This window comes from Idiotropiscis lumnitzeri, chromosome 1 (assembly GCF_059441095.1).
Source record: "Idiotropiscis lumnitzeri isolate Australia: NSW breed Sydney's pygmy pipehorse chromosome 1, RoL_Ilum_1.0, whole genome shotgun sequence".
Lineage (NCBI taxonomy): Eukaryota > Metazoa > Chordata > Actinopteri > Syngnathiformes > Syngnathidae > Idiotropiscis > Idiotropiscis lumnitzeri.
In genome coordinates, this window is record NC_142391.1 from 25,362,973 (window position 1) to 25,390,655 (window position 27,683).

Here is a 27,683-nt window from a genome sequence, read left to right on the forward strand (position 1 = left end):
TCGTGTCGCATTCCGCAAAGCCATTTTTTTCCCCTCCCAAGTTTTGCAGCTAAATTCAAAGTGGGTCACAGTGGTAAGGAATTTTCTATTTGTCAGATGGTGAGTAGGCATTCTAACATAAAGAAAAGTTCCATCGGTAGCTCAGCCAGATGAAATAGAGCCAATTTATCAGTTGTATTGCTCTAGATTGACAACAAAATGAGAGCTACGTTTAGCAAACGAAGCACATTTTCATCCCGCTACACTCGGATTTCGATGCAAATGCGAATGCGGTTTGAATGGCAGAAGATGATGCATGCGCACTGTTGAAGGACTCAGGTACAAAAGTGCCTTAGGAAAATACCAAGTACTCTGTTTTGGAGAATATTTTTTTTACTGAGACAAAAGGAGGAGAATATGCAGATTAGATGCATCAAATCAGACAATATGCAAAATTGTGTCATGAGCAATGACAAGCTGTGCGGTCTCATGTGTGACTTTCCTCATCATACTGTCCTATTTTCTCAAGTCCAGTTCCAGGTCAGTGGTCACCAGTCAGACCTAATTTAGGTCGATATGAAGTCTGATAATTGTTTCACCGGCTGCACTTCTCATTCTGCATGTCATGTGAAATGAGGAAACCTTAGCCATTGCTTGTAATATTGAATCATATCAGACTAAAAATAACACGTGTTTATTCTTAATAATTAATTTGTCCAAATTTGAAAACAAAGTCCCAATCGAGATCAGAATGTTAAACAGTGATACCTTGCAATAAGAGTGACCCGGCTAATAGGTTTGCTGTCCGGTAGTGGTGAATTCAACACAGCGCGTATTCGAGCAGCCTTGCGGCAGATACTACACATTTTTTCAAAAAAAGAGGTTTCAAGCTGTTTAATGCCATGCCTAGTTAATATTTACTGTCAAACGAATTATAAAACATACTGAATTGAAAGTCTATTAAAAAGAACTTTAAATCTGCTAGCTTAATGCTAACACATAATTGGAAACACTGTAGACAGGCTAACAAATATTAACATGTTATCGTGTATATTTGAACACAAACAGAGGCACAACACACGTAGACTGGATAATATAGTAATGCTCACAGGAATGTGTTCTTTATCCTATCCCATCTATGACTAAAAGTAATGAGTAACTTAAAGTAGTTGAGCGAACTTCATTTGTCTGTGTGACTGTATTATGGTCAAGTCATCAGCAAACTGTTTCATTATTTACATTATTTTAAATTATGTTGTTGTTGTATGTTTTTATTTAGTACAATATTATGGAGTGGTATTTTCATTTGTAAAAGCACATGACTTTTGCGTTTTGAGGTGAAGGCTAGAACAGAATCATGACATTTCATTAATTTCAATGGGGAAAGATGATTGAAGTAAAATTTATTTGAGTCAGGGGCATGCTCTTGGACAAAATGAAACTCGTGTATCAATGTACTAATGTATTTTTGGTAAATAGTTCAAGAGTCACAAAAAAAAATATCAATGGCAACGTCTTAGGTTGTATTTCATATATTTGTAAGAGTCAAGTATGAGCAAATGTTAAAAATTCTGACATTAAAATATTTAAAAATAGTGAAACTAAACAAAAGATAGTATTATGTGCTTAGCGTAATCAATATGTACCAATGGATGTGCTTCCTTTAATTTGTTTTATATGCATTATAACAGAGGGAGTTTCTGCATAATTGCTTCCTTAAGACAGAAACTCCAAAAGAAACATGTTCTTGCTCAGTCGAGATAATGAGCTGCATTTTAGGAGGTAAAGCATCATGCTCTGGAGAAACATGAATAAATGATAACTGAGGTTATAAGTTATTGAACTTGTTGGTTTGGTTTTATTTCTGGATTGTAAAACAACTTTAGCACACCAATGACGAGGAAAACAACGTAGCCGACAAAATATTGTTGGGACAGATTATTGTACAATATTAAATGGAACAGAATAAGTGGTAAGTCAATGAAGGAAGGACGAAGCTCAGCTGAGACTTTCAAACTCACTGTAAGACACAGTGTGCGTGCCCACAAGACACAAATCAATGGAAATCCTGTTATCAAGCATAAAAAAATCTCCCACCTGCTGAAGTTGGTTCCTCGCCATCTGCTGCTGCGAAGAGCGCAAGGTGGGAGGAATGAAGAAGGAAAATTCAGCGTCTCTGCTATCTTACAGTATGCACTGATCTGACTACTACTGAGCCAACATTAATTGCAATATGCACTCACATATGGGTAGTAACAGTTTGCAAGCAATCTGAGAACACGCATAGTTTAAAAAGAAGGCCACACCTGCTTCCTGCCAGGTTAAGAATTCTGCCAAACTGCCCATCCCCCCCACTTACACCAAGCAATTATCCGATGTCCTGGTTGGAGGCCTTGGACTAATATGTATCCATCATTCTGGAGCAATGTCAGATTAACCCCTGTGGCACACGAGCTTACTGGCTAGGCATCACTCCAGCACAGTGGCTAAGATTTGGCTCGTCTACAATCATTGCCGCAGACCTCTATCTCCATCATCACTTTTAAAATTGCCCCAAAATGGGCCAGAAAACTGGACGCTCGTGTGGAAGAACAAGGGAGGCTGACCAATGGGATGACAGAAAGTATTACCATCACTGATGGGGTGGTGAGCCAAAACCCGCGGGAGAGCTCCATTTAATTTACGAATGGAAGTGGAATGAAGTTTGACTTATTTGCTGTACTGGTTTCCCTTTATGTGTGCCTTAGAACCCAGTGAGCCTTATAATTCATATAGCCTATATATGGAAATTTCCAAATAATAGAACTCCGATGTGCCTTATAGTCCAAAAAATACGGTAATACAACCTTGCTTGTATAAGTAAAGTAGGATTCAAACTAAGGTCCATGTTTCCACCTAGAGTATTTAATACTAATTAGGAAATATATAGATGAAATAAATACAACATAAACCAAAACATTGCAATGCATGGTAAATAGGTCAAACTTAAAAGTAAAAATATGAAAATATCCATATCCACATCACCGCTTTACATTGTATTTTTTTTTTGTTTGTTTGTTTAAATCAGGATAAAAAAAATACATTTAGGGACACATAAAGCCATCATTGATCCGAATATGCGGTTATTAATGTCATCATCCATCTTCTATACCTCTTTACCCCACTGCAGAAAATTCCAATTGCATTCAGACGCCAATAGAGTAGCATTACTCCTCATGACGAACAAAAAAATCAGCAAGCATGTGGCACATAATGTTCTCTATGGGCTTTAATAACATGTATTCCATGTAATCCAATCTGGGTGATCTACTTGTATCTTCGGATAACGAACATTTTAATTCCATCGCATTTGTCTGAGCAGTTGAAATCTCATAGAGAACGCGAGTCAAGTAGATGTCACTGGGACAGACAGAGAGTCTTAAGCAGCTCTTTAAATTTGAGAGTATGCTTGAATTGAAGGTGTGTGGAGGAGCCAAAAGCTGCAGCAGAAGGCTCCTATTTGTATTTTCCCAGAAAAAAATAATCACCAGTTTCTTTAGTGTAGTTTTCTCGCTGACATTTCCGCTCTTCTTTTTCTATATGTCATGACCCGTGTCGAGCATGTCAGGTTTTAGCTGTTATTGTCACGCACCAGGCCATGTGTTGTTTGTTTTTGTCAGCTGAGTGGGGGGCGTCTCCTTCAGCGCTTGTTCCCGCCCTGTCTCGTCCAGCTGAGGAGACGCACCCACCAGCCACACACCGGTTCCCCATTAGCCTCACACCTGACTCCCATCTGCTCCTCTAATCATCGGACTATTTAAGCACCCCGTGCCGACGGTTCGGCGTCGGTGCATTGCCCCATTTGCGGACATCACTGCCCTTGCCTTGTCTACTCCCTCTACATCCTCTATCCGCGTTCGTCCCGATTGCTCGTTCCCAAGTTCTCGTTCACGTTCCTAGTTCACAGCTCATGTTACTTGTCACTGTTCCTGTTTCATAGTCCCGTTTAGTTCTGTCCCGTCGTGTTTTGTTCGTCCTCGTCGTTTCGTTTATTTGTTTCCAAGTCCCTTGTTTGCCTTTGTTTGTTTTGTTAATTAAACTCCCTTCAAGTTACCCTTGCCTTGGCTTCCCCGCATCTTTGGGTCCTCCCCGCTACCTTGCCTACCAGCGAGCCTGACACTATAGGGGTCAAGACGACGCACACAAGCAATATTGCGCAGCTACTGTACATGCTTGTGAAGATGAAACAAATATAAACGCACCTCGCAGTGCAAATGACTTAGTCACACCCACGCGTAGATAGAAAGACTGAGGAGAGATAAATACATGTGTGCTTAATCTCTTTATCCGACCGTTTAAGTGGCGAAACACAAGCGCGTACATTTTCACACAGAGGACTTATCATTTGGCTTGAAATCGACATTTTTCCATGATGAGCGTACCGCATGACTTATTTCACATTATTTGAAATTCATCTAGTAGCTAAAAAATATTACGTTCAGGGGGGGTACATTTAGGCAGTGGTCGGTCTTCAAGGCCTTCTCTTCTGGCCTAACATAATCAAGAAAAAAATATATCAAATTCGTCACATTGACGTCATATTATGTCCTTATGTATTTCTAGGTGAGAGATTGTATCCAATCAGAATTCAGCTAGCTTGTGTTGCCAGGCAAGTTTCCCAATACCTGTAGCACGCACTATTCGTACGAGGCCTTCAGATATAATTGTGCGGGTGTCTCTTCTGTGTGAGTGTTGGGGCCCTTCTCGCTGCTTACGCTGAAGGTGATGAATGTGTTTTATGATTGCATACTCACTCGCGAGTGGGCAGCACAATGCTGAATCATCACTCCAGAAAGTCATAACTGGTGACCGTTCGAAAATCTAAAATATATTTTTGCTTTTTTTAAAGCACAATGGCCGAAGGAAGGAAAAGTGTGGATTTAATTGCGGATACACATGCGAGGTCAATTTCAAGACGGCCTTTTTAAGGGAAGCTAGGTCAGCCAACATTCGCTCAGTACTGTATAAGTGTGTTTCTGCATATTATTTGTCAAGCTGTGGTGTCATTAATGATGGCATGAGGAGGGGGATTCATTCAAGTCGGACTAAGCAGGACTTCACTGAAGGCCTACGTGTGAAATACACAGATGAGAAGATCAAACAGTCTTCTGGGAGTTGTAGTGCTGTGAATGTTTGTTGCACAGAAGTTACGTCATCAAACAGCAGCCAATAAAAAAATAGCCTTCATATGACATAAATTCAGCCCGAATCGCATCGCAAGGTAAAAAGTCCTGACTGTCATGTACTGTCTTGGTTGTTTTTGGTTTAAGATTTAGTTTCATCTTTTTTCCTTGTTTGGTGGGTCTCATCAAGTTTATTGTGTCCACCTGTGTTCGTTTACCCAAGCCCCAATCAGCTCCTTCCAACACTTTGTGTCTTGTCCAGGTGCTCCTCGTTGTCTCGTTAATTTGTTTGTATTTAGTTCCCTGTTCACGTTTAGTTCTTGTCAGTGCATTGTCCCTCTCGATGTCAGTGTCCATGTAAGAGTCTATGTCAGTTATCCTTCTGCCCTTGCCAAGTTAAGTTGTACTAGTGTTGTTTGTTACTTTGATCCTTGATATTTTGAACTATTTTTGATTCCGTTGTTTGCGTTTTTAGTTTTTCAAATTAAATACACCATTAAGTTACTCACTTCCCTGCATTGGGGTCCTCCTCTTCTTGAACCTCCACCTAAGACCTGACCCTTTCCTTTTATGGTTAATATATATGAGAAAAAAATACAATATAAAAAAAAAGAATTCATTACAAAACCAGTTTTAATGCCTCTCAACAATAATTCAAGTCACAAATCCACATTGGATGTTGGCAACTCGGCACACAAAGCATCGTAGCTTTATTATAATTAGGGCGCATGCTTGAATCTATCTTTAGAAGTGGCATGCACCGCACTAAGTCTGTGTACTGTTAAAACTATAACTCTACCCTGTATTATAAATGTTTTAAAATATTTTTGTTGAATTATATCCCACACAATACTTACCATGGCATGTTTTTAATCTTGCACACAACTAAAGCACACAAAAAAAAACACTAAAACTAAGTGTTTTTGAATAAACGAAAACTAATAAAACCCGAAAAGCAATTCACACTAACAAAATTAAAAAATCAAAACTCAGAATTAAATAAAACGTAACTATAATATTTCAAAACTATAATGAGCCTGTTTGGCATCTTATTTCCTCGAAGGTTGATCAAGTAAAGGTTAGACATATTACGGAGAGCTCAATTGTGCAAAGCACATGAACATACACTCTGCTCAATAAATAAATGAAACAAAAGGAGGAGATGAATTAATTCAACGAGTAGTCCTTATTTTCTTTTTGAAACATGATAAGAGTCCATCCTGGGACATATTGGTTTAATCTGACTGATAGCCAGAAGGCAGTAACAACATCCATAATCAAAATGGGACCAGCCACTCGGTCCGGCATGGCGCTGATATGTCTTCCAATGTGTTCCGTGGAGATAGGAGGGGCTGTGTGCAGGGTACATGATACAAAACCCGACAAAATGGGACATTTGCACGTCATCACTGGGCTTGATGATGTGGATAAGAAACACATGCATGTAATAAAACGTGCAGGGGTTTAAAGACACTTGTTGCAATGGTTTGGGCTGTTTAACAGACACAATTTGAAACTCTTGGATCTTTTAAAGTCTACCATAACCTGTTCATTGATGCCTCAATTCTAATAAGAATCTACTATATATCTAAATCAATCATGACCACGGGAAATAATTGCTCCAGAGTCTTATTGTCACCTTAATCAACTGTACAGGCAGTGTTCAAGTAACACGGTAACATCAAAATAATCACTATTTGACGTTAATAATAAAACGGAGAGAGAAAGGAAAGATGTGAGTCACATCACAGAGGTGCAAAGATGAATCGACATCTAATCGATTTAAAATTGTCCAAAACCTCATCATTTTAAGTTTTCAATGATAAAGTCTCTGATTTGAGCAATTCTCCATGAAATCAGATTAATCATGCATTAACGTTAAATCAAAATACTTTAAAACATTTGCAAACAAATTCTATTCCTGTGGAAAGCAATGATCAACATTTCTAATTTTTGACACGATACAGATTAAACCCGCGACTAAGTTACAATGACTTTAAGTTTGTGCAATTTCTACCCAGTCAATTTGAATTACGATCCTGTTTTATAATATAGTAATGGAAACGGAAATGGAAATAATCTGATTGATTAATCAACAACAACAACAAAAATTACGGATTAATTAATCGGGTCTACTGACTGACTACTCACATGCCTGATTTCCATTAACACAAAACTGAATTTTCCATAACCAGAGGCCGGGTGGACTGACAATGAACTAACTCTGCGATAAAAGTAAAACGAACTACAGGTCTATTCAACTTTCAGGGTTTTACTGTAGTTGGGATTGAAGTGATGAAGCTGGTTACTAGATTGTAGTCACTATGATATACACTTGACGCCATAAAGCTTTTCGCTTGCATCTTCATAGGCAGTCAGCACATGGCAATGTCAAAAACAATCCGGGTAATGGATTGTAGCCTTATTTAGCAGTGTGGCATGAAGACTGACAGTCGGCTGTCACTGCTAATGCTGGCAGCCCAGACAGCACTCACTGAGGCTGACAAATCCTGTTTGTGTCTGTCAATTCTCTCTTGTTCTGAATCTAAAGCAGTAAAACTTTTGTCAGAGTTTCACAAATTTCTTGCTGACGAGTGAGCCAATTGAGGAAGTGTGTCAAAGTATGTCTTTTACCAATTCCAAAAATCTAATCTACTTTGAACACCTAAATAGCTCTGCTTTCATGTGCAGTGATTCCTGAAGATAAATTAATGGAAACAATTTTATCCATATCTATCTCTTCATCTTCGCCCCATATCACTCTTTCCATTGTTTTTAAATTGCCAGTTTAACAGCATCTGTACAGACAAGTAAGAAAACCAGAGAGTACATCAACATTTTACAATTATTATCCTCATACGGTGTTAATGAACATCATTGTTACTTGTAAATCTGCATGATCAAAAGACAACGCTTAATTGTTGTTTTGGTCCGTTGGCTACACGGCTAGTTAGTAGCGGTTAAACTGCTAATGTTTACGTAGGACGGCTGCTCAATCTCCGCTTGTGTTTTCATGCTTTCCACATCATCACTTGAGCGGTTCTTGATGTTCATTTACTCCGCATTGCTTTGCTTTGTTTCATCAAAATCGCATCATCTCCGAAGGATCATGATAAGTCATGGATGCCCAGCGAACATTTTAACACCTGTAACTTATTATTATCACTGTCTATTTACTTCTACTTGCAATCCAAAGTAAAGGAGGAAAGGGTCGACACTAACTGGCTGCTGTCATGCACATTTCCGCCACATCTCACTGAGGAAATACGCTCACAGCTGGTCACGATTCTCGGTCATATCATAACCCAACCTTATGTATATTGCCCAACGGATGCAAGAATATATCCATCCATTGTCCATGTCTGTTATGCTTCTCCATACAAGGGTCATGGAGCCTATTCCAGCTGTCTTCGGGCAGTAAGCGGGGAGTATACCCGGAACCGGTTGCCAGCCAATCCCAGGGCACACATAGACGAACAACCATCCGCTCTCACCCTCATACTGAGGAACAATTTAGAGTGTTCAATTAACCTACCATGCATGTTTTTGGAACGTGGAAGGAAACCGGAGTACCCGGAGGAAACCCACACAGGCACAGGCAGAGCATGCAAACTCCACACAGGAAAGTGGGAGTTGGACTCAAATCCACTACGTCTGCACTGTGAGGCCGTCGTGCCGCGCAGCAATTTATATTTGGTAACATTTTATTTGAATGTGAGTTTATTAGACTGTAATAATCATGGCATGACACTTGTCACGAACATGAATGAATCCTTATGACAGATGTCATTAAGTGTCATTTGGTAAATTAAATTGAAGGTGTCTTTGTCATCGTAATGTCAACTTTGCAGCAAAAGTGACATAATTTACCGCATGGCACTTAATGACGTCTGTCGTAAGGATTCATTCATGTTCATGACAGGTGTCACGTCATGACGTCTCATGAACCCACATTCAAATAAAGTGTCAACATATATTTTTATTTATTTAATTTTGTCTGTCCCATCATGCTCCTGATACCAAATGTTCTTTGAAACAGTTGTCAATTTCACCGGTAAATTTCAAATGGGGGTGGCGCTAATCAGATTGGGGCCTCTTTTTCAAAGAGTTGGTTACTCTCTGCCAAACTGCTGCTTGTTGTGAACTGAGTACACTCTCACCATACACTGCTCATCAAATCTCAAGTTTTTGCTTGCATGACAAACCGAAAAATCTGTCAACGATTGGCCGAACACCAAGAACACAAGTTGCATACTTGTATTTTACGGCACCGCTGAATTTAGTATTGTTGAAAAATTTAAGCAGGATAACATAGTTTGAAGCAATTAACTGGAATTATCTACATTTTCCAAACAAGACTGTATGTACTGATTTAGGTTTTACTTTGACATGTTTCATGTCTGACTTTTCAGCTCCAATATCAATTATAAATGAAAGTTAGCTGCAGCCTTGGAATGAAAATAAATGGTACACGATCCTAAAGAAGGTCATGTTAAAAATTCAATATCATCTATTGATTGTGACGACATAGTTCGGCATCTGCCTGTACTCTTTTAGTCTGTAATATTACTCAGGCGCAGACTAATTGAATGGCCTGCACTATGGAATAAAAATTAATCCATGTCTTTTCAGCTTGTCCTCACAAGGCAGCAATAGCTCCACTGAATGATGTAAAAAAGAAAATAGGGAAAAACAGAATGAATGTTTTATTCATTGAATTTACAGGTTGATTTGAATCATTATATTGTGTCTAAATGAATCTGCATCTTTAGTTAACTGCAATGATGCACATATGGCAATGAGTGCATGTGCCATATTGCAATTGTCACTTTTATGTCCAGAACTAACACACACACACACACACACGCACCCCACCCCCCCACACGTAAACAATTCAAATCCCAACAGATGCTCAGTGCGCATCCATCTCCCACATAATGTCACCCTTAGAGGTGTTTGTTCCATTATGGCAGTGCTTATTAACATTAAACATTCTTGGTTTGGAGTGGGTGGCTGACTGTGAAATGACTCACACACGCAAACGATACCCACAATAATTAGAAAGACATTGTTGATGCTTCTCTGAACCAAGTGAATGAAGCCCAATATCCATTTTTATCAACGCCATCTAAAATGCTACCACTTCATCCAGCCAAATCAACAGAGACGATTTCAAGGGTAACGTGATCCCTGAAACATTCTCAGCTTTTAACAAGCACTTAAAAAAAATGTCATCCATTTTTCTGCCAGTTGACAGACATATAAAGGCACAGTCAATGATTCAAGTACCAACAATGCAGACTCTTTCTGGAGGATTCCATTGCCCCACTAGTACAGTACGCCATCCCCATCATCAGCATTGGCCTTAAAATTAAAAGTAAATGTATTAGAAAGCTGTAGTACCCAGAGAAAAACCCAAAGAAGCATTTTTCACAAAAAAGGCCAGAGCATAGATTTCAACAACAAACCGCAGAACTGCAACTCAGACGTACTAGGCATTGATTGCTGTCGGCCAAGCCCAGCATCTTATTGTTGTTTTGATCAGAACTATTTGATCTGACTTGAAAGGATGTGGTGTATGTAGCATAGTGCAAATACAAAGACAATACATCACGTGTGTGTGCGTGTGTGGCATGTACGGTACTTCAAGAAAAAGAATGAGAAAAACAACTGGTAGACACTCAGAGCAAACGTGCCGTAATGTACTCAAGCGACAAAGACAAACCTATTCATGTTCTCGAATGTTTTGTAAGTCCTCCTTAAACTTCCAGACCATTTGTGAACAATACAGTGCATCTATTTGGACTAGTATTGATTGCACATACAAAATCCTACAGAAGATAACGTCAAGAATACACAAACGGAAACATTGACAACATTCTGACAAATGTCAATAAAATGCAATCTCTGATGTTTGTAGCTGGAGTTGCACGATGTGGCTGATTGATCCTCAGACAACTCAAGACATCCAGTACATCAAGATACAAAAACGTTTGTTTAAGAAGCAGCAACATGTAACTTGACAACAGGGCAAACAGAAGATGACCAGAAGCCAGAGTTAAACTCTTGCATAAAATGCCACGCAACTCCTCCCACTGTATTTTATTCATGGACATTTAAGATTGACTGCATGCTATCTTCTGAACTCATTCGCTACCAGCCAAATTAAAAAAAAAAATGGATATTTGAGATCTTTAGCCGTCAATGGCAGTAAATGAGTTAATCAGGTTCAAGGAGGTTCTGAAATGTCATCTGGATACCTCCAGTTTCTGCTAGTACATACATTATATATGCATGAAAAAGTCTGCCAAGAGATGTTTTTTTTTATTTACTATTCGCAAAACCTTTAAACAAAAACTCTGAACAAGTGAGTTTTTCAATTGTGAGCGTAGCTCGTCAAAGGGCAAAGAGTCCAAACTTGAAAAACAGTCTGTCTTTGTTTCCTTGCCAAACGTGTATTGTGATTTCCCACACTAAAGAATAGAAGAAAAATCCCTGACATGCTTCCATGTATTCCACATTGTTAGTGTGAGAAGAAGCAGGAGGGGCGAAACTCTGTCTTCGTAATTGGATGTAATGGCTCGGGAGGAATGTGCTTGCTTTGGTTTAAAGAAGGAGAGAGAGTTACTGGTGAAGACTAAAATATGGATAACATTTATTTTGGTCTACATGTCTTCGGATAAGAAACAATGTGAAGAGCAGCTTGATTAAAAGTCAAGTGTAGGACCTACAATGAATTAAAAAAAAAAGGTGACGTCATAAGAGACAGGGTCAGGTTAAAAAGGGCAGCTTCTGAAAAAGGTGAATGAATCATTGATGACAGAGAACACGGTGGCCATTAAGGAGCTTTTGAAAAAGACAACCAGGTCTTCATTAAAAATAAAGTCAAAGTCGAAGACAGCTCAGATGTCGTTCCTTTAAATGTTTATTTAAATGACAATTACTGGCCACTAATGATGTATGTATTTGAAACATGATCAGTTATAAGATGATATGCATCATCACTTACACCGTCCCCATCCAAAATGGGCTTAGCTTGTGCTAGCCATGTAACTTAATTTAATCATCATTCTGGGAGCGTACGTGTTCCTCCAGAACTGAGATTGAATGATTTGTTGCCTTAATGAACTGGTATAACTTATTGACCAATCAGTGGTCTGCTGCCCACATAGCAATTATACACAAGTGATTGAAGAAATTCGACACCAAACCAGATTTCTCAATGCAATTTTCTGCTTGGACTAAGACATGCTAATAAACTAAGAATAGGTACTGCTTCAACCACCATAAACTAAAACTAATGCTCCGGATATGTCGAGATTTTACTAAAGCACCCACCCAATCAGTTCACATATTCATTGTTAAGCTTTGATCACTGTGTTAGGCGATCACCTCTAGTGTCATCCTTACCTCAAAAACTGTCTCACACAAGTACTCAGTGGAGAACGACTGTCATGAAAACAAGTTCTGAGGCCACAAAGCCACAAACCGCAGCCATCAAGGATGTAGAATCATTCTCCTCCCCAGCCTGAGGTATTCTTCTCTCTATGTCCTGCTGAAACTTACGGCAGGCTTTGAAAGAAGTATTTCATTAAACCATCTAAGACCACCACAAATGCTTTTCCAAAAGTAAACGATGAGGTTGCTATGTGAATCTATATCACCATAAGGTGCCTTTGAGGCTTTAATTCACCCTCCAAAAAACGCTTCAGATGTTATGTTAGAAATGTATGTTGTTCAAGCTTCACAATTTAAAAACAAATGTTAGCATTTAGCAGGTGGACCATCACTTTGCAACCTGATCTTGTTAGCAAGCTGACCGTGTACTGATCAACAAATACGTTTCAGTATGCACACAAAAAAAAGATTTGACATCTGATATTTTACTTTAACCAAGTGGCTATACTAAGCTTGACAACTTTCCACAACACATAATATGATGAAACACAACACATAATATGATGAAACAAGTGTAAATATTTATTGTGCACCTATCCATTCTTTCAGTCTCAATGGGGGAAAAAAAGAATAACGTGCCAATAATGTCACCGAAATCAGACGGTTTTAAAGTTGACAGGTGAACGCCACTTTCTGGGATACTCGCAGAATGTATGATTAGGAAAATAGGATGTGTCCCCCCCCCCCCGCATTATCTTAGCCCCTTTTCCTCACAGGGGTCGCAGGAGTGCTGGAGCCTATTCCAGCTGTATCCGGACAATACGCGGGGTACACCCTGCCCTGCCAGCCAATTGCAGGCCACACAAAGATTAACAACCATCAGCACTCACACTCATACCTAGGGACAATTTTAGAATGTTCAATCAACCTACCATGCATGTCTTTGGAACGTGGGAAGAAAACAGAGTACCGCACAATTCTGCTGCAGGCGTTTCATATTTTACGATGTTGGTGTCTACCGTACATCTTAAGTAACTCAGCATAAATGACGGTCATTGTTCACCGTTCAGAGTTAGTTTTAACATACAATTGGTCATTTGTACCAACTCGATATCTTTATATGAAGGTAGCGAGGTAACTTTATTTGAGGGCTTTAATTGTTGCTCAAGTTTTTAATATGGAGTAGACCACGACATTCACCAATCCCTTGCGAACAAAGAGGTGAGTGAACTATCTTTATTTATTCAGTGCACACTCAAGGGACGTTTGATTTATAGCATATATCCTTTTGACCTGGTTTTTGATCAAGTTTATTTTTGGGGTCTCATGTCACACTCCTGGACCACGTTTTCTGAGAACCACCCATATACTGACACTGTCTAATGAAAAAAGCTCTCTAACCCCAATACAAAGTGCAGTTTTGAGCTTGCTAACGTCAGATGACATTTACTTATGAAGTAGACAAAGGGATTTATATTAACATGATGACCTCAACAGGTAGCCAATAACAGCAGTGGCTTTTGGTTAACTATCCCATTCGGTCTTTTTAATACTTTGATTTGTACCTGAATGGCAAAAAGCAGAATGTGTTTCAGGCTTATTAAGTGTGACTGGTTGAGGGAATTTAATACAAGAATCTGCCACATTGAAAACCTATTAATGACATCAAATATGAATACAGCTTCAATTTTTAAACAGTAGTGATGTAATTACCCCTGGTGCTATTCTCCGACATCAGTTTAGGTAGGCCTAAAAAGTGAAAACGATATCAATGACTTCCTATCTCTCACAAGAATACGATTGCAACTAAAAATACATCACAAAGCGTGTCTGAATCCTGACGCGTTGCAAATCACATGCTGACAGAAATTTGCATTAAAACCCTTTGATGTCAACATCAGCTTTTGTAATATTACATTTGTACTGACAAAGCACAGTACTGCCTATTACGAAATAAGGCATCTGGATAATATTGTATCGTTATCATCTGTGATTCTTGTAGAATAACAGTTGAAGAACGCCGATGAGTGGAAAATGATAACCGGTACTACTGCTTTTCGAAGTAACTCGCGTTAAATGGGATATTTAGAAATCAGCAATATGTGATTGATTATATGTTGCTAAAGAAGAAGTTGGCGAGCGCCCAGTCCAGGGTGTAGCCAAGGACAGGTTCCACTTATGTGCAACCCTAATGAGTATAACGTGCATTCATCCATCCATTATCAGAGCCGCTTCTCCTCACAAGGGTCGCAGGCTCGCTGGAACCAATCCCAGCTATCTTTGGGCAGTACACTGGGTACACCATCCAAAGGGAAGAAACCGGATTACCCGGAGAAAACCCATGCATGCACGGGGAGAACATGCAAAGTCAGCTGCAACTGTGCGGCGGATGTGCAAACCAGACAACCCTGAGGACAACCCATTTAAAATGACATAAATAACTGGACATATAAAACAACTTGACACATTAAGATTCAGCTTCTTCTTCTCACTCTGTCTCGCTCTTAAAGTGTTGTACAGTCGAGGTTTGTGGCGATGTTCAGGTTCACAACACGTCTCTCTATCGCTAAGCCCACCCCCAAAGCTCATTAGAGATGCCCTAGTTTGCTTGTGAGCCAGCAGAGCCTTTTTAGCCTCATTACAAACTTGGACACCTCCCATCGCTTGTACCTTTCTACCAGACAGGCACTCCCACATGGACTGTATTTTCCCAGAAGAAGCTTAAAGAGTCTGAGATGGAGGAGTGGCTACAAATGACCAGATATAGTGAAACGGGGCAAAGAACCAACCGAAAGCCGTACCGCAAATTCACTGTCACATGAATTCATTCTGTGACTGAACTATACATGGGAATGAAATGCAAAGAGTAGTGTGACAACAAGCAACACCCTTTTACTGACAACAGAGCCCTACCAAATCGTGAATTTGCTTTTTACAAAGAACCCAGCGAGGGTGGAATACTGTGGCAATGGCGTAAAAAAGCAACCTGGGATTTGCTCTCAGACTATCGCTTTATTGCTTTCATAACTGGATTTTCACACCGTCCTTGCCGAACCTCAACTCAGGTGTTCAAATTGAGCAACGCCACATTTCAAAAGTTGACACAGCGATATGCTGCTCAGAAGACAGTCGTTTCCCACCAAAAGTCGCCATTCAAAACTCTAAAATACATGCAATTTATATTGATAACACTATATTAATCTTCAATGACGTCCTTTAAAAATCCAACACGATCAGATTGTGCAAGGGGAACTCGGAGGAGAAAGAACTGCATTGAACTGTTTGAAAGTCCTGCTGTTCTTTTAACATGTCACACACTTCCCAGCTTCAAAGTCCGACACAAGACGAAGCAAGGCAGTCACCACGTCCTTCAGTACGGTTTTGCTAGTGTCTGCTGTATCCTAGACGCCACAGGTTCATGAGGGAAAATATTTGATTCACTCTTGTTAATTGAGTCCGGACTGTCAAATTAGCTGGTCGGGATAACAAGAACAAGCTTTGTGCGAAAAAAGTGAAATTAAGGCGACTCCTTCTCAATCTTGAAATGTCATGTCAACATCCGTGGTTGACTATGAAATGTGTTAACAATGATGGTAATATACATATTTGTACTTACAACAGCAAGCGACAACGTTTGTTTATAAAAAGTGACGGTGGAATGTGAAGTTTCACGTCTTGTATTTAGTAGCCTGTTAGCTTTCGTTATTACACATTGCTGTGCAGCAAATGTATATGCGCAAGGACCAAATGCGTTCAGTTTGTGGATGCTGAAAACACCCTTATTTGTGCCTGAACTCTCACTTTAACCAATTCACTTCACAGTCAGAATTTTATTCGGTGTCCTTCTGAAAGGCAATCCAACAATGTCATTTTCTCCCATCTCTTTTCACGAAGCCTCTCCCAATGGGGCGCTTTAAAAACCTTGTCTTTATGCAAATGTAAAAATGCTCATCCATTCACTTCAAGGCAGCAATTTTGGTGCGATGAAAATTATAGCACTGAATGCAAAATTGCTCGTGTTGTCAGTTGTTCAATAACAACCACCTCAGAATTATTTGACTGCAGCAAAGGATTAAAAACTCTGTAAGGCAATGGTTTATTTCCAGGTATGGGAGGTTCTCTAAAAAATGATGACCACTCATATACCGTAGTTTCACTCGTAAACGGCACACTTAAAAGTTTTGCATTTTCTCCCAAAAGGACGGGGCACCTTATAACGCCGGGCGCCGTATGTGTGCCCAGTGTTGCAAAATCTGGAAATATGACTGTGATTATTTCCTGCTGACATACTGCTTATAATGACGCAAAAAAGCGGACGTGACTGAGGACAGCATATGTTATAGGGGGAAGGGTGCCCATGAAAGAGGAGGTAAAGCACACTCCCCAGTAGGTACGGGGGGTTTATAAGTTTCATCAACAACGCTTGTGTTTGCAGCGTCGTCATAATGACTTATAAGCCTTCACTTTATCTTTGGTTGGAAACACTCGTCGTTTCCATTAGGGGGTGGGCTGACTTGTTAAATCATGAGTGAGGGCGTAGGGATTGGTAAATATCCCGTCAGTCATTCAACTTCTTAAAGTAACATTTACGGTCGTGGACAGTGAGTTGACTGATATTCTCACTCAAACGACTATTTTTTTTAGTCCATTCCTTCGTAAAAAAAATGCTGTTGGAATATAACCAGAGTTTTTCAAACACACGTGCTAGTTTTTTTGTGACATTGTTTACAAACTGTGAAGGGGTCTTATATAGGATGAGGTGAACTCAGCTTTACTAAGACTGGTAGGCAGTGCTGGGCGAGTTGCACCACAATTTGTGAATGGATCGGGGATACTTGGGCTAATGTGTTGTTTGCGCTTTCGCAAATTCTGTCATCGTTTCTGAGGGTCCGGACAGCAACGAGACTGACTCTGACAACGACGAGTGGGAAACTGGCTTGTTAAATACTTCAATATTTCAATAAAGTTTAACCACACTTAATTTTGCTCCTGCTGTTTTATTAAAAACATGCTAGCGTATGTTTTAGGGTGCATGGATGCTACCATATATTTTAAGCTAAAGCATGATTTACCTTGCCCGATAATACGGTGCGCCATGCATACGACATTTGCAACTGAGACTGCGGCATTAAATACGGTGCACCTTATGCCCATGAAAATACGGTATTCGTGTAATCTAAAAAAGAAAAACAGGGTAAAAAATAACTGTAAAGATTAGGCTATTAGTGTCTGAGCGCTAAGGATTTTATGTCCGTGTAGTCTAAGCATTTTTTTCATGGCAAATGATTTTTCACCGCAAACTGAAAAACAATTAGAACATTCATTTCAACAGAAGATCCAATCTTTTTATTAGTGACTGGAGAGACCAGTCCGCATGAGAAAGTCGCGCCGTCACCTCACTTCACTGCGGTGTGTTTTAATAGAGCGGATGTTACCATGTGATTGTCCCTTTAGCCCAATTTTTATCCTGTTTTTGACAATTCCCACAGCTTGTTGAAACCATTGGCCTTTTACGTGAATAAATATAATAAAAATTATATCATAAAAATTGAATACGTGATAACTAGGTGGACACGATGATTCTTTCCCCTGGTTTTATTTGAAGCTTTATTAGTAGAGTTGCCGTTCATTGAAATGACTTTCCAAGATCGCTTCCTCTCTTTGTCCTTGCAATTATTTATGCAATTCAAGGGTAATATTTAACATCTGTGCTGGAGATAGTCTGATTTAATAAACTGCATGTCAAACTGCAAAGAACGACATATGCTTTATTACCCCCAAATAACCCTTCTGTAAAATACACTTTGCCTTAATTGACTATTTATTTCAATGATTGAACAGGCCTCTACTCTGCAAATATCGAACACCCCCTTTATGGCACCCAGTATGATTTTAGTAGAAGAAAATGGTAGCATGCTATAAAAACGAACATTGTTTCCTCAAATGAGGCAAATTGTAGACATGCTGGTTGATCAGCCGGCCGATTGGTTTTGTGACACGAGTCCTGTAACTTTTCTGACACTCCTCATATATGTTCAAGCTTAATATTCTCTACATAATCCAAAATGGAGAGTAGATGAGGCTGAACATGAAATCAAATGCAGAGCAATATACAGACATGCTTAAATACCTTGGGACAAAGAGGGAGTGATGAGTTGGTAAAAACAACAGCGGTACAGCAAGTGCTGTATGCTTTAGTGAAAGACATAAACAGAAATAGAATGAGAAGATATTAGAGGAGTCACAATAATGCCAAAAAATGCCTGTCTTCCTTTTGCGTGAAGCTCCAACAATCCATCCATTTTGTATCGTATACCGCTGATCTTGTTCGGGGTCTCTGTTTCACTAGAGCCGATCTTGGACTACCCCCAGGACTGGCTTCCAGTCAGTTGCAGGGCACATAAACAGACTGACAACCATTCACCCTCTCACTGAGTGGGAACTGAATCCACACTGCCTGTACCAAAAACGGACACACATCCTATAGCGAAGATCACTCACACAAAAAGTCACCGTGTAATTCATTGAAGCAGGTAATCGCTAACGAAATGCATCACAGCGCCAGTGCTTGTCACTTGATTTACAAGCTACCACCGCTTTCACACGTTATCCAAAGAAATTTTATCTTCATTGAATTTCTGTAGCGGCACCCGTAGCTGACAGTGAGCGGTGATGTTTGATGCTGATGCGAGAACCTCACCAAACTGTACTTGGCTCACGTAAGGATTGCCTCTGAACTTTGAGTTGGATTTCCCTTCATCAGTATATAGTGACACATGCAGTGTGTTAAATACAAACATTGCTTTTATTAAATTGAATACGCCACTGTTATCTAATTTGAAAGTATGAAACAGACAGCAAAGATCTTTTTTTCCACCATAACATTGCATTTTTTTCTACTTAATGGAATGTAAACCGACTAAAAGAGTCTCAACTGAGTAAACTTAAACAAGGAGAACTGCAAGAGCTTTGCATTGATTGTTTTCAGATTGGAAGTGTAACAAATATGGGTCGAATCGAACAGAACACCACCATATAACTATCCACAAAAATGTAAATCGTGAGTTAATGATCATTTGGTCTCCTTTTATCTACAAATGTACTACAAATTAATAAAATATGATCCTGTTAAATTGAGCACAAATCAGATCTTCTCAAAGGCAGTCAAGAATTATTCTGTTTAGATGAGTGGCAACAGGTGTGTTAACGGTTTATTGGACCTTCGGCCATCCTATGGATGTGCGCTTAATTATTCTGTCTGTCACGAGCTTGCTGGCATCAATAGTTGAACAAAGATAGTCTTTGAATCAATAAACACAAGTTTGCGGACAAATATTAAAATTGGATCATTTCCTGCCGCACCCCTGATGATGTTTCCCAACACACTAATGTGCGGCTCTTTACGAATCACTGAAGGTGTGGTTATTTCACCACAACTACATTAAAGTTCCCTACTAAGAGCGACTTTATTGCTTTAAATTGTCATTCTTTTCTACTGACAGTTTTCCACTTTGAAAATTCACACAATTTTGCAACCGTGGTGTTCCATTTCAACACCGTATTATACCCATGCTTCTCTCAGGTCCCATTAAAGTTCTTTGATAAGCACTTCCTCAGCATGTGTCCTTGCCGTGTCCATAGCTGTCCCTCTACTGTCCTTCTAATCAGTCAAGCTTGAAATGTGGGCAGCACAATACAGACTCGAGCGGCACGAAGACAAATAGCAGCGTATCCATTAACTTGTCAGCATCACGGACAAATAAAATCTTCTTCAAATCCTAATGGGAATCAAGTTCTGCGATCAAAAGTGAAGCCACTGACCAGTGATGAGGGAGGGCGTTATAAAGATTGACTCATAAATCCCAATCAACCATTAAGTACGGCTTGTCCTCCAATGAGTGACTTTGACTCCTTTTGATCGTCATGGCAGGGGATCTTGACAGTGGCATGACCTCTCTCGACTGATTGAAGACCATGACTTTTAAAAGCCGATTGAAGGACACTGTGGAGGTCGGCCACAAGCCATTGTTAGTCAAAGTCACCTGGACTTAAACTAGAACTGTCTATCTTAAATATAAGTCGCGTTTCAAAAGATTCATCCATTTAAGCCATTAGACCGCTTTTTTGTTCATGGTGGTCAGTTATTGGTTTGACGGTATATATAGTTTTCTTTTTTAAATCCGTCATTGCAGGCAAAGTATCACGGCCCCTCCGCCTTCCTGTCTTTGGTGTGAGTACACACTGAGCCGACGGCTTTTCCCCTTCTTGAAAAAGTCGTCTCCTGGTCATTTTTGGCTTGCTTCCCAAGATGCACTGCTTGGGCAGGGAATTATTCAAATATGCTATCACATTTACGAGAGGGCCACCCCTCACTCCTCAACAAATTCAAGGTAACGTTAATATGCAACCCCGTCTTGAAATGAACGTTTACATCAGCTTCAAGTCTAAGTGTGCCTATAGTTGGGGAAATTCCGACTTCAGCCTTCCCGTGTGGGGATTGCATGTTTTCCCCGTGCCTGCGTGGGTTTTCTCCGCATACTCTGGTTTCCTCCCACATTCCTAAGACATATATGATAGGTTGATAAAACGCTCTAAATTGGCCATGTGTATGATTGGGAGTGCCAGTGGTTGTTTGTCTGTGTGTGACCTGCGACTGGCTGGCAACTAGTCCGGGGTGTACCCCGCCTTCTGCCCAAGAACGGATGCAGCTGGATGAATTGAAATGATAATTAGCTCGCTAAACTAAGATCTGTTCGTTGACTCGCATAGGATACTTGGCAAAACAGAGAAGAGCACAGAAGTAGATGGTAATTTTCTGGAAAAATAAGTACTTTTCTGGTTGTGTTAAATAACTTATTCAGATTTCAGAAATGACCCCCGTGCACTCACATTGTATTTTATCCAGATTTGTTTTTACTTCTTGGTGAACCAACCATACAGCGTCCTTGAGTGCCCTGAAAGGTGCTTCCATGACTGTGTTTCGATCGTATTCAAGAATCAAACAAAGCTATTAGAACAGTCTTTGAATTAAATATACTTTATATTTGGTAAGATATTATTCAAGTAAATATCTGTTCCAGGCTTCACAAAAACTAGTTGAAATGTGATTAATCGCAATTAATCTTGGATTTTTTTTTTGTGATTAATTAGTTAGAATTTGAATCACTTGACTGCACTAAAAAAATACATTTTACATTTCAAAATAATTTCTAATCTTTGATTGCATTACTGGGAAACCTTGATATTTTGATCACGCAGATAAGAAATCAAATACTGGCCAAATATATATGCACCATTTCCACTGCAAAGTTCTGCCATATTTGTGGTACTTTGCCAGCTGGGATTCTAAGTGTGAAGAGTGGCTGCTATTTGAGTGAATGTACTTTGCGTGGTACTGCTAGCCATCGATAGTCTTCTCTTCTGCTTCGCTAAGATTGAAATTGAGAGGAAGAGCAACTAATTGTACAGATGCCTCTAAAACCCCAAGCATGATAAAAAAAAAAACGCGCCATGCTGTGTTAAACAAACTTCTAATGGATAATGGTTGCTTGAACAACATGAACAGTGACCAACAGAACAATACTTGTCATGACTCATCAATAACAAACAACCACAGCATCGCCTTTCCAGCTGGCCGTCCATTTGCCTAAGAGACTCTAATTTCGCAGCCATTATGAAAGGACAGAACCCGGAAACAAGATGCATAATATTCATGAAAGCAGCCTTTCCGAACAAGCACAAAAACATCTTTTCGTTCACGGAGCGGGGGCCCACGGGTGCAGACGTGCTGCCTGGTACAGCTGGACAGCCGGGCTCCGAAACAATGTGTGCGACTCAACACCAGTAACCAAGCAGAGAAAGAGATGGATTGCGATGCTCCCTTAAAACAATGCAGTCTGTTTTACCTGAAGGCGAACGCTTCCACCCCATCAATTTGTTGTGGAGGACAAAGACACTCGATGATATCCTCCAAAGGATGTTTGCTAGCATCTGTCTCTCAGAGGACACTTGCCACCTCCAGCAAAGAATAAAGCCTTTGTAGGGTGTCAACAGAGAGAATCCCTAATGAGCCCAAGTTCCATGTGCTAGTATTCTGATTGGAACTCAAAATTAAAAGACAGCATTCTATCAGCCTTTTAGATTACCGCCAACTCCTCAAAATAGCTCCCGTCTATGGATTACTCTGATTTGCCGCACGACACGGATAATTAATTGGGATGGTATTTTGACTGGAATAAGTCAACATAGTTGCCATCAATTACACGTGTCGACCACACGTTTGACAATGAGAGGCTTAGGGCGCCTCCGGAATTCAGTCTGTATGACATGTGTGACTCCCGAGGCGTGTATGTTACTAAATGTGCACAGACAAGGAGGCTGTCATGACCCACTTCCATGGAGAGCTACGCTGCTTTCTACAGCAATCCCACAGGTAGGCTTGCCCTGACTCTGACTGAAAAATATACACTCTAGAAAGGCTCACATCGTCCTGTCACCACACAACTGGAGGGCAAAGATGGAGGAGGATGTTTAATCTGGAGCTCAAGCAGCCAACTGAATACTGTACACCTAATTCGAGAATGCTATTTCTGTAGAAACCGCATGCTGACGCTAAACAGCAACATTTCTTTAGATGTTGAAATGGTATGATGTGGGACATGGAATGATATGAACGTTTATGCATAAATTTGCTCTTGAATTTGGTGATTTTTTTTCTTATCACGGAAATTAGGGAATTCTGGGTCTACATATACATACATATATATATATATATATATATATATATATATATATATATATGATTCTAAAATGCCCTGAATGAGAATCAATCAAAAGTCTCGAATTTTTTTTCCATTATGAAAATCTGAGTCTGTGGGAACATGAATAACTCCCTAATTTTATGATGATGGCATTTTGGGAAAATGGGAATTCTTGTCATGTAAAAAAAAAACAAGATGTACTGAACAAACTGAAAAGTTTGAAGTTTCAATAGCAAATGTTTACCCGCTGTTTTTGAAGAAGAAAAAAATGTGAAATTGGGAAATGTGGAAAATAGGTGCCCCGGTATCCTGAAAGTGAATAATATCTTGAATTGGCAAATAAAAGAAAAGCAGCAGAATTTGGTGAATGGGTAATAAAACCCCCAAAAAATAAACACTTCTAAGGGGTGGGGGTAGAATTATAAAATCTGCAGCAGTCATACAATAAATGAGCCAAATTGGAAGTATTTCACTGAAGTCATTCTAAAAGGTGCCACGCTAAAAAGGTCTCAACCTAATATCATGGCCAACAACCCTGACCATTTAGCCCTCGAGTTATTCACTTTGAGGGGGAATTAAAAGTGACGACTCTTTGTCTTGATCAACTTGTTATCCAGTGACACCAAACCCAGCTCAGGATGAGAGTGCATTCGAAATGACATATGCTTTTCGAAAGCCACTTAATTGGCAGAGAAATAACAAACGGAATGGTAGAAATTGCTACTTGGACGAGACTCATTAAAAAAAAAATATAACGACATGGGAAATCTCAGCGCGGTCCAATTCCAATTACGCACGGGATACAAACACAACTACAGTCCTGTTTACGCACAAAACACAAGTGGTTCTTTTCAACACATAATCACTTCATGCGATAACAAGTGGAAGGCTTTCCCCACTCACCCATCACATGCTGCGGGACAGCGGCGCTCACGCACAGGGCGATGGAGAGGAGGAGCGGTCCCATCCTCTCAGAACGAGAAGAGACGTGCTTCTTCGGCAAAGATGAAGAGAAAAAGGGGGGGAGAAGGGGTGGGGTGGTGGTGGAGGGGGGAAAATCACAACGAGATCAACTAAAAGTTGTCCCTCTGTCACCTCCAGGAGAGTACTGGAACGGATAAATATGTCCCGTTTGATAAAGTCCTCCTCTGTGCTGGAGTGGAGTGAAGAGACGAGGCGGAACAAGTGGAGCGACGTTGCCTGGTGTCTGTTTGGCCCGTTACTACCGCAGTGAGCGGAGACAGACTTGCGTGCGTGCGCGCAATTCGCCAGGACCGCCGTTCAAGTTAGGGAAGATACAGTGAAAATCATTTCCGGTTGAGCCTTACAAAATAAAGGATAACAAACGCGTCAAATCCATTAGTGGAGAAAGACTCGAGCTGTGACCGAGGACATATTTGTTCGAATATCACATCCATCTTTGACTTTGATTGACATTTGCTTTCTAAAGCTGTTCTATGGCATGTTTTATTTTGTTACATGAGGCCAATCAACCAATTGGTTGAATTTAAGAAAAGACTGGTTATATTTGACCAATCTAGTTGGTAGTTATTTATGGAGGACGGAACGTGCCCCCCCCAAAAAAATACACCATGAAATGTTTACTTAAAATTGTCATTAATATATTTTTTTAATTCCTTCATTAAATATGGAATTAAAAAATCAAATAAATTAATAAATGCTCCATTAAATAATTAATTACAAATTTTATTAATGAAATATTTCATTTATTATTTAAAGAGAAATGAAACAACTCAATCTGTAATACATATATATATATATATATATATATATATTTATATATATATATATATATATATATGACGACAAAGCCATTCATTTTAGATGTTGAGGAACTATTTGGTATCTGACAGCCTCACTTAACCCATCTTTCAAATCTACTATAGATATAACATCACCGGTACATTATTTGTTACCTTCTGTGCCTTCGGTGTAAATATTAAATATACCAATTAGTGCCAGAGGATGAATTCAGATCGTGTTCCACTGTTTAGTGAAACAGCATGACAACATTATCGTTGAGCGCAGTGAGCTGGCATTCTTTCGATGTCGAGTTGTTACCACCTGTGCTGCATTCTCATTGGAATGACATTCTGCTGCATCCTTCCATCTCTGTGCAGTCCATACATCATGTTGAGGCCAAACAGCGACTCTGTAACGCCCATGGGGGGAAACATCAGTGTAGAAGGGGGAAATATCTCAATGATGGAGACGATCTCCTCTTCAGCAGCACACAAGCTCTTCAATGGAAGGTGCTGAATCAGTCTCAGCAGATTTGCTTTTTGAATTTGTCTCTTCAGCCTTACTCTAACCTCTTCTCATGTCGTGCTGTGACACGTTAAAGCCTGAGGAGCCTGCATCACGCCATTTTTATTTTTCCCCTACAAAGCTCCCTCACTCACACGAATACGCGGGATTAGCACCCCTGTCATCAACGTTGACTTATTTGCTACATTTCATGTCGTTGCAGACTGGATACAATCGTAGACAGTCAGTCAATATAAACACTGTTTTATAATATCGTAAAAAGGAAGCAACTGAAAATGTCATAGTACAAGAGTGGGAAGTCAACCCACACCTGCCACCATTTAAAGTGCCTTTGAGTAACCTCAAATTAAGTTCATCTGTTCGAGTAGGCGTTTTGTTGCCTGATCACATGACCCCATTATCTCTCACATTTTTGCACATATTACATTTCGCGTCCCATATTGAACACTGTAAGCAATTTGAATCAAGTGAAAAAGGCTTGAATGAGGGGTAGGATGACATCATCCACATGGTTAAATTAGATTTCAGTTTAATGGGATCACTTTTGGACAGCACAGTGGGCTAGTTGTTCACACATCTGAGGTTTGGGATTGTAATTTTGGATTTTGGCTTTAGAAGGGGAGTTTGCGTTATCCTCCTACATTCTAAAAAGGTGCGTGTCGGTTAAGCCAAGACGAAATTGCCCACATGGTTGAATATGCGTGTTTGTTTACAAGCATCCTGGGATTGGCTGGTGGTAAGTTAAGAGTGTGACCTACCTCTCTCCCAAAGTTAAAGAGCGTCGGCACTATAGAAAATGGATGGATAGATTGAATTTTATTTCTCAGTGACCTGGCTGTATATTTCACACCGAGGCCTTTTTACAGAAATCTTGGAAGGGTTCGGTCAAGGTTTGACAAATGTGCCTGACTGTGAACTACGATAAGATAAACTTTCATTTGAATGTTCATTTGCACAAAGGTGTTTTTTCTTGGGCCATTTTATCAATGTAGAACTAAGGTTAAATGCTACTGACAATTGCACTTTTGCTGTACATTACACGGACATTAACCCACAATGGGCACGGTAATTAAAGTTTAGATCACGCAGAGTAATTACAGAAAGAGTTCTTATTTATCTATTATAATTTATTTCTTGTCAGATGTTTTATTTACAGTCCAAAAGACGATGCAAGGCAGTTCGAGTCTGCAAAAGTATAAACTAAAACTCTTTTCACACAGGTCTTTGACCGTGGAGGACATCATCACCAAACATCGCGCAGTTATCAGTCTGACCTTGAGTTATTCGCAACCTCGGCTTCATGAATCATGAAAGATATCGGGTGTCCTTTTGTTTAATGCAGATATAGACCTCTAACTTTATGCACTTAGTCAAGTCTAATAAATCATCCCAGTTGGTCAGTTACGTTCCCTTGCACCTTAATGTGATACCGCTTTCTGTTCCTGCAATCATATTTGCGCTATTTCATATTTCCAGCCTTTGCTTTTGCAGAAAACAGGGGTCTCAGTTACTTTCACTAATTACAAATAATTTTCTGAAAACAATTTAATGCGATTGATTACGATCCATGGATCCATATAGGCCAAACACAGGGGGGTATTTCTTCAGCGCGCCTACTCTCTGCTGAGACTAGGATTAAGGATGTATTGTTTAGCCGGCAGAAACATTTGTTGACTCTGCAGTTACAAGCAGTAAAAAATCATCCTCATTGGTCGTTTGCTTCCATATGAGCCACAAGGATGACCGTGACGGAGTACAGTCCCTCAGCTAGCCACACTAAATCCTTCATGGTAGTTTATCTGAAACATCAGTCCTTCCTTTAACTCAACTTTCCTCATCTTGTTTGCCCTTCACTTGCTTTTTTTTTTTTTTTCTGGAGTGGCTGAACTCAGACCACCGAGTCCTGCACGGCTCACATCCATCCTCATTAAGATCCAATGGGACCCGCTTAGGATGAGCAACGGGCTGGAAAACACAGTGACCTTCTCATATTTGATTCAGTCACAATTTTTTTTCTATTATTTTATCCACTGAGATGTGGCCATGTTTTCATTGCTTCCAAAGTTTGAGATTCGACGGGGAGGCCTGCCTGACA

The 27,683-nt window shown here is 39.8% G+C and overlaps 1 protein-coding gene across 1 annotated transcript in view; it reads right to left on the reverse strand.

The window, feature by feature from the left end:
• edil3a (EGF like and discoidin domains 3a) overlaps positions 1–24,572 on the reverse strand; it is an 83,433-nt gene extending 58,861 nt beyond the window's left edge. The window contains exon 1 of the mRNA XM_088291861.1: positions 24,203–24,572. Coding sequence (XP_088147987.1) covers positions 24,203–24,266 — 64 coding nt within the window. The 5' untranslated portion in view covers positions 24,267–24,572. The remainder of the gene's footprint in view (positions 1–24,202) is intronic.
• Between the last annotated feature and the right edge of the window lie 3,111 nt (positions 24,573–27,683).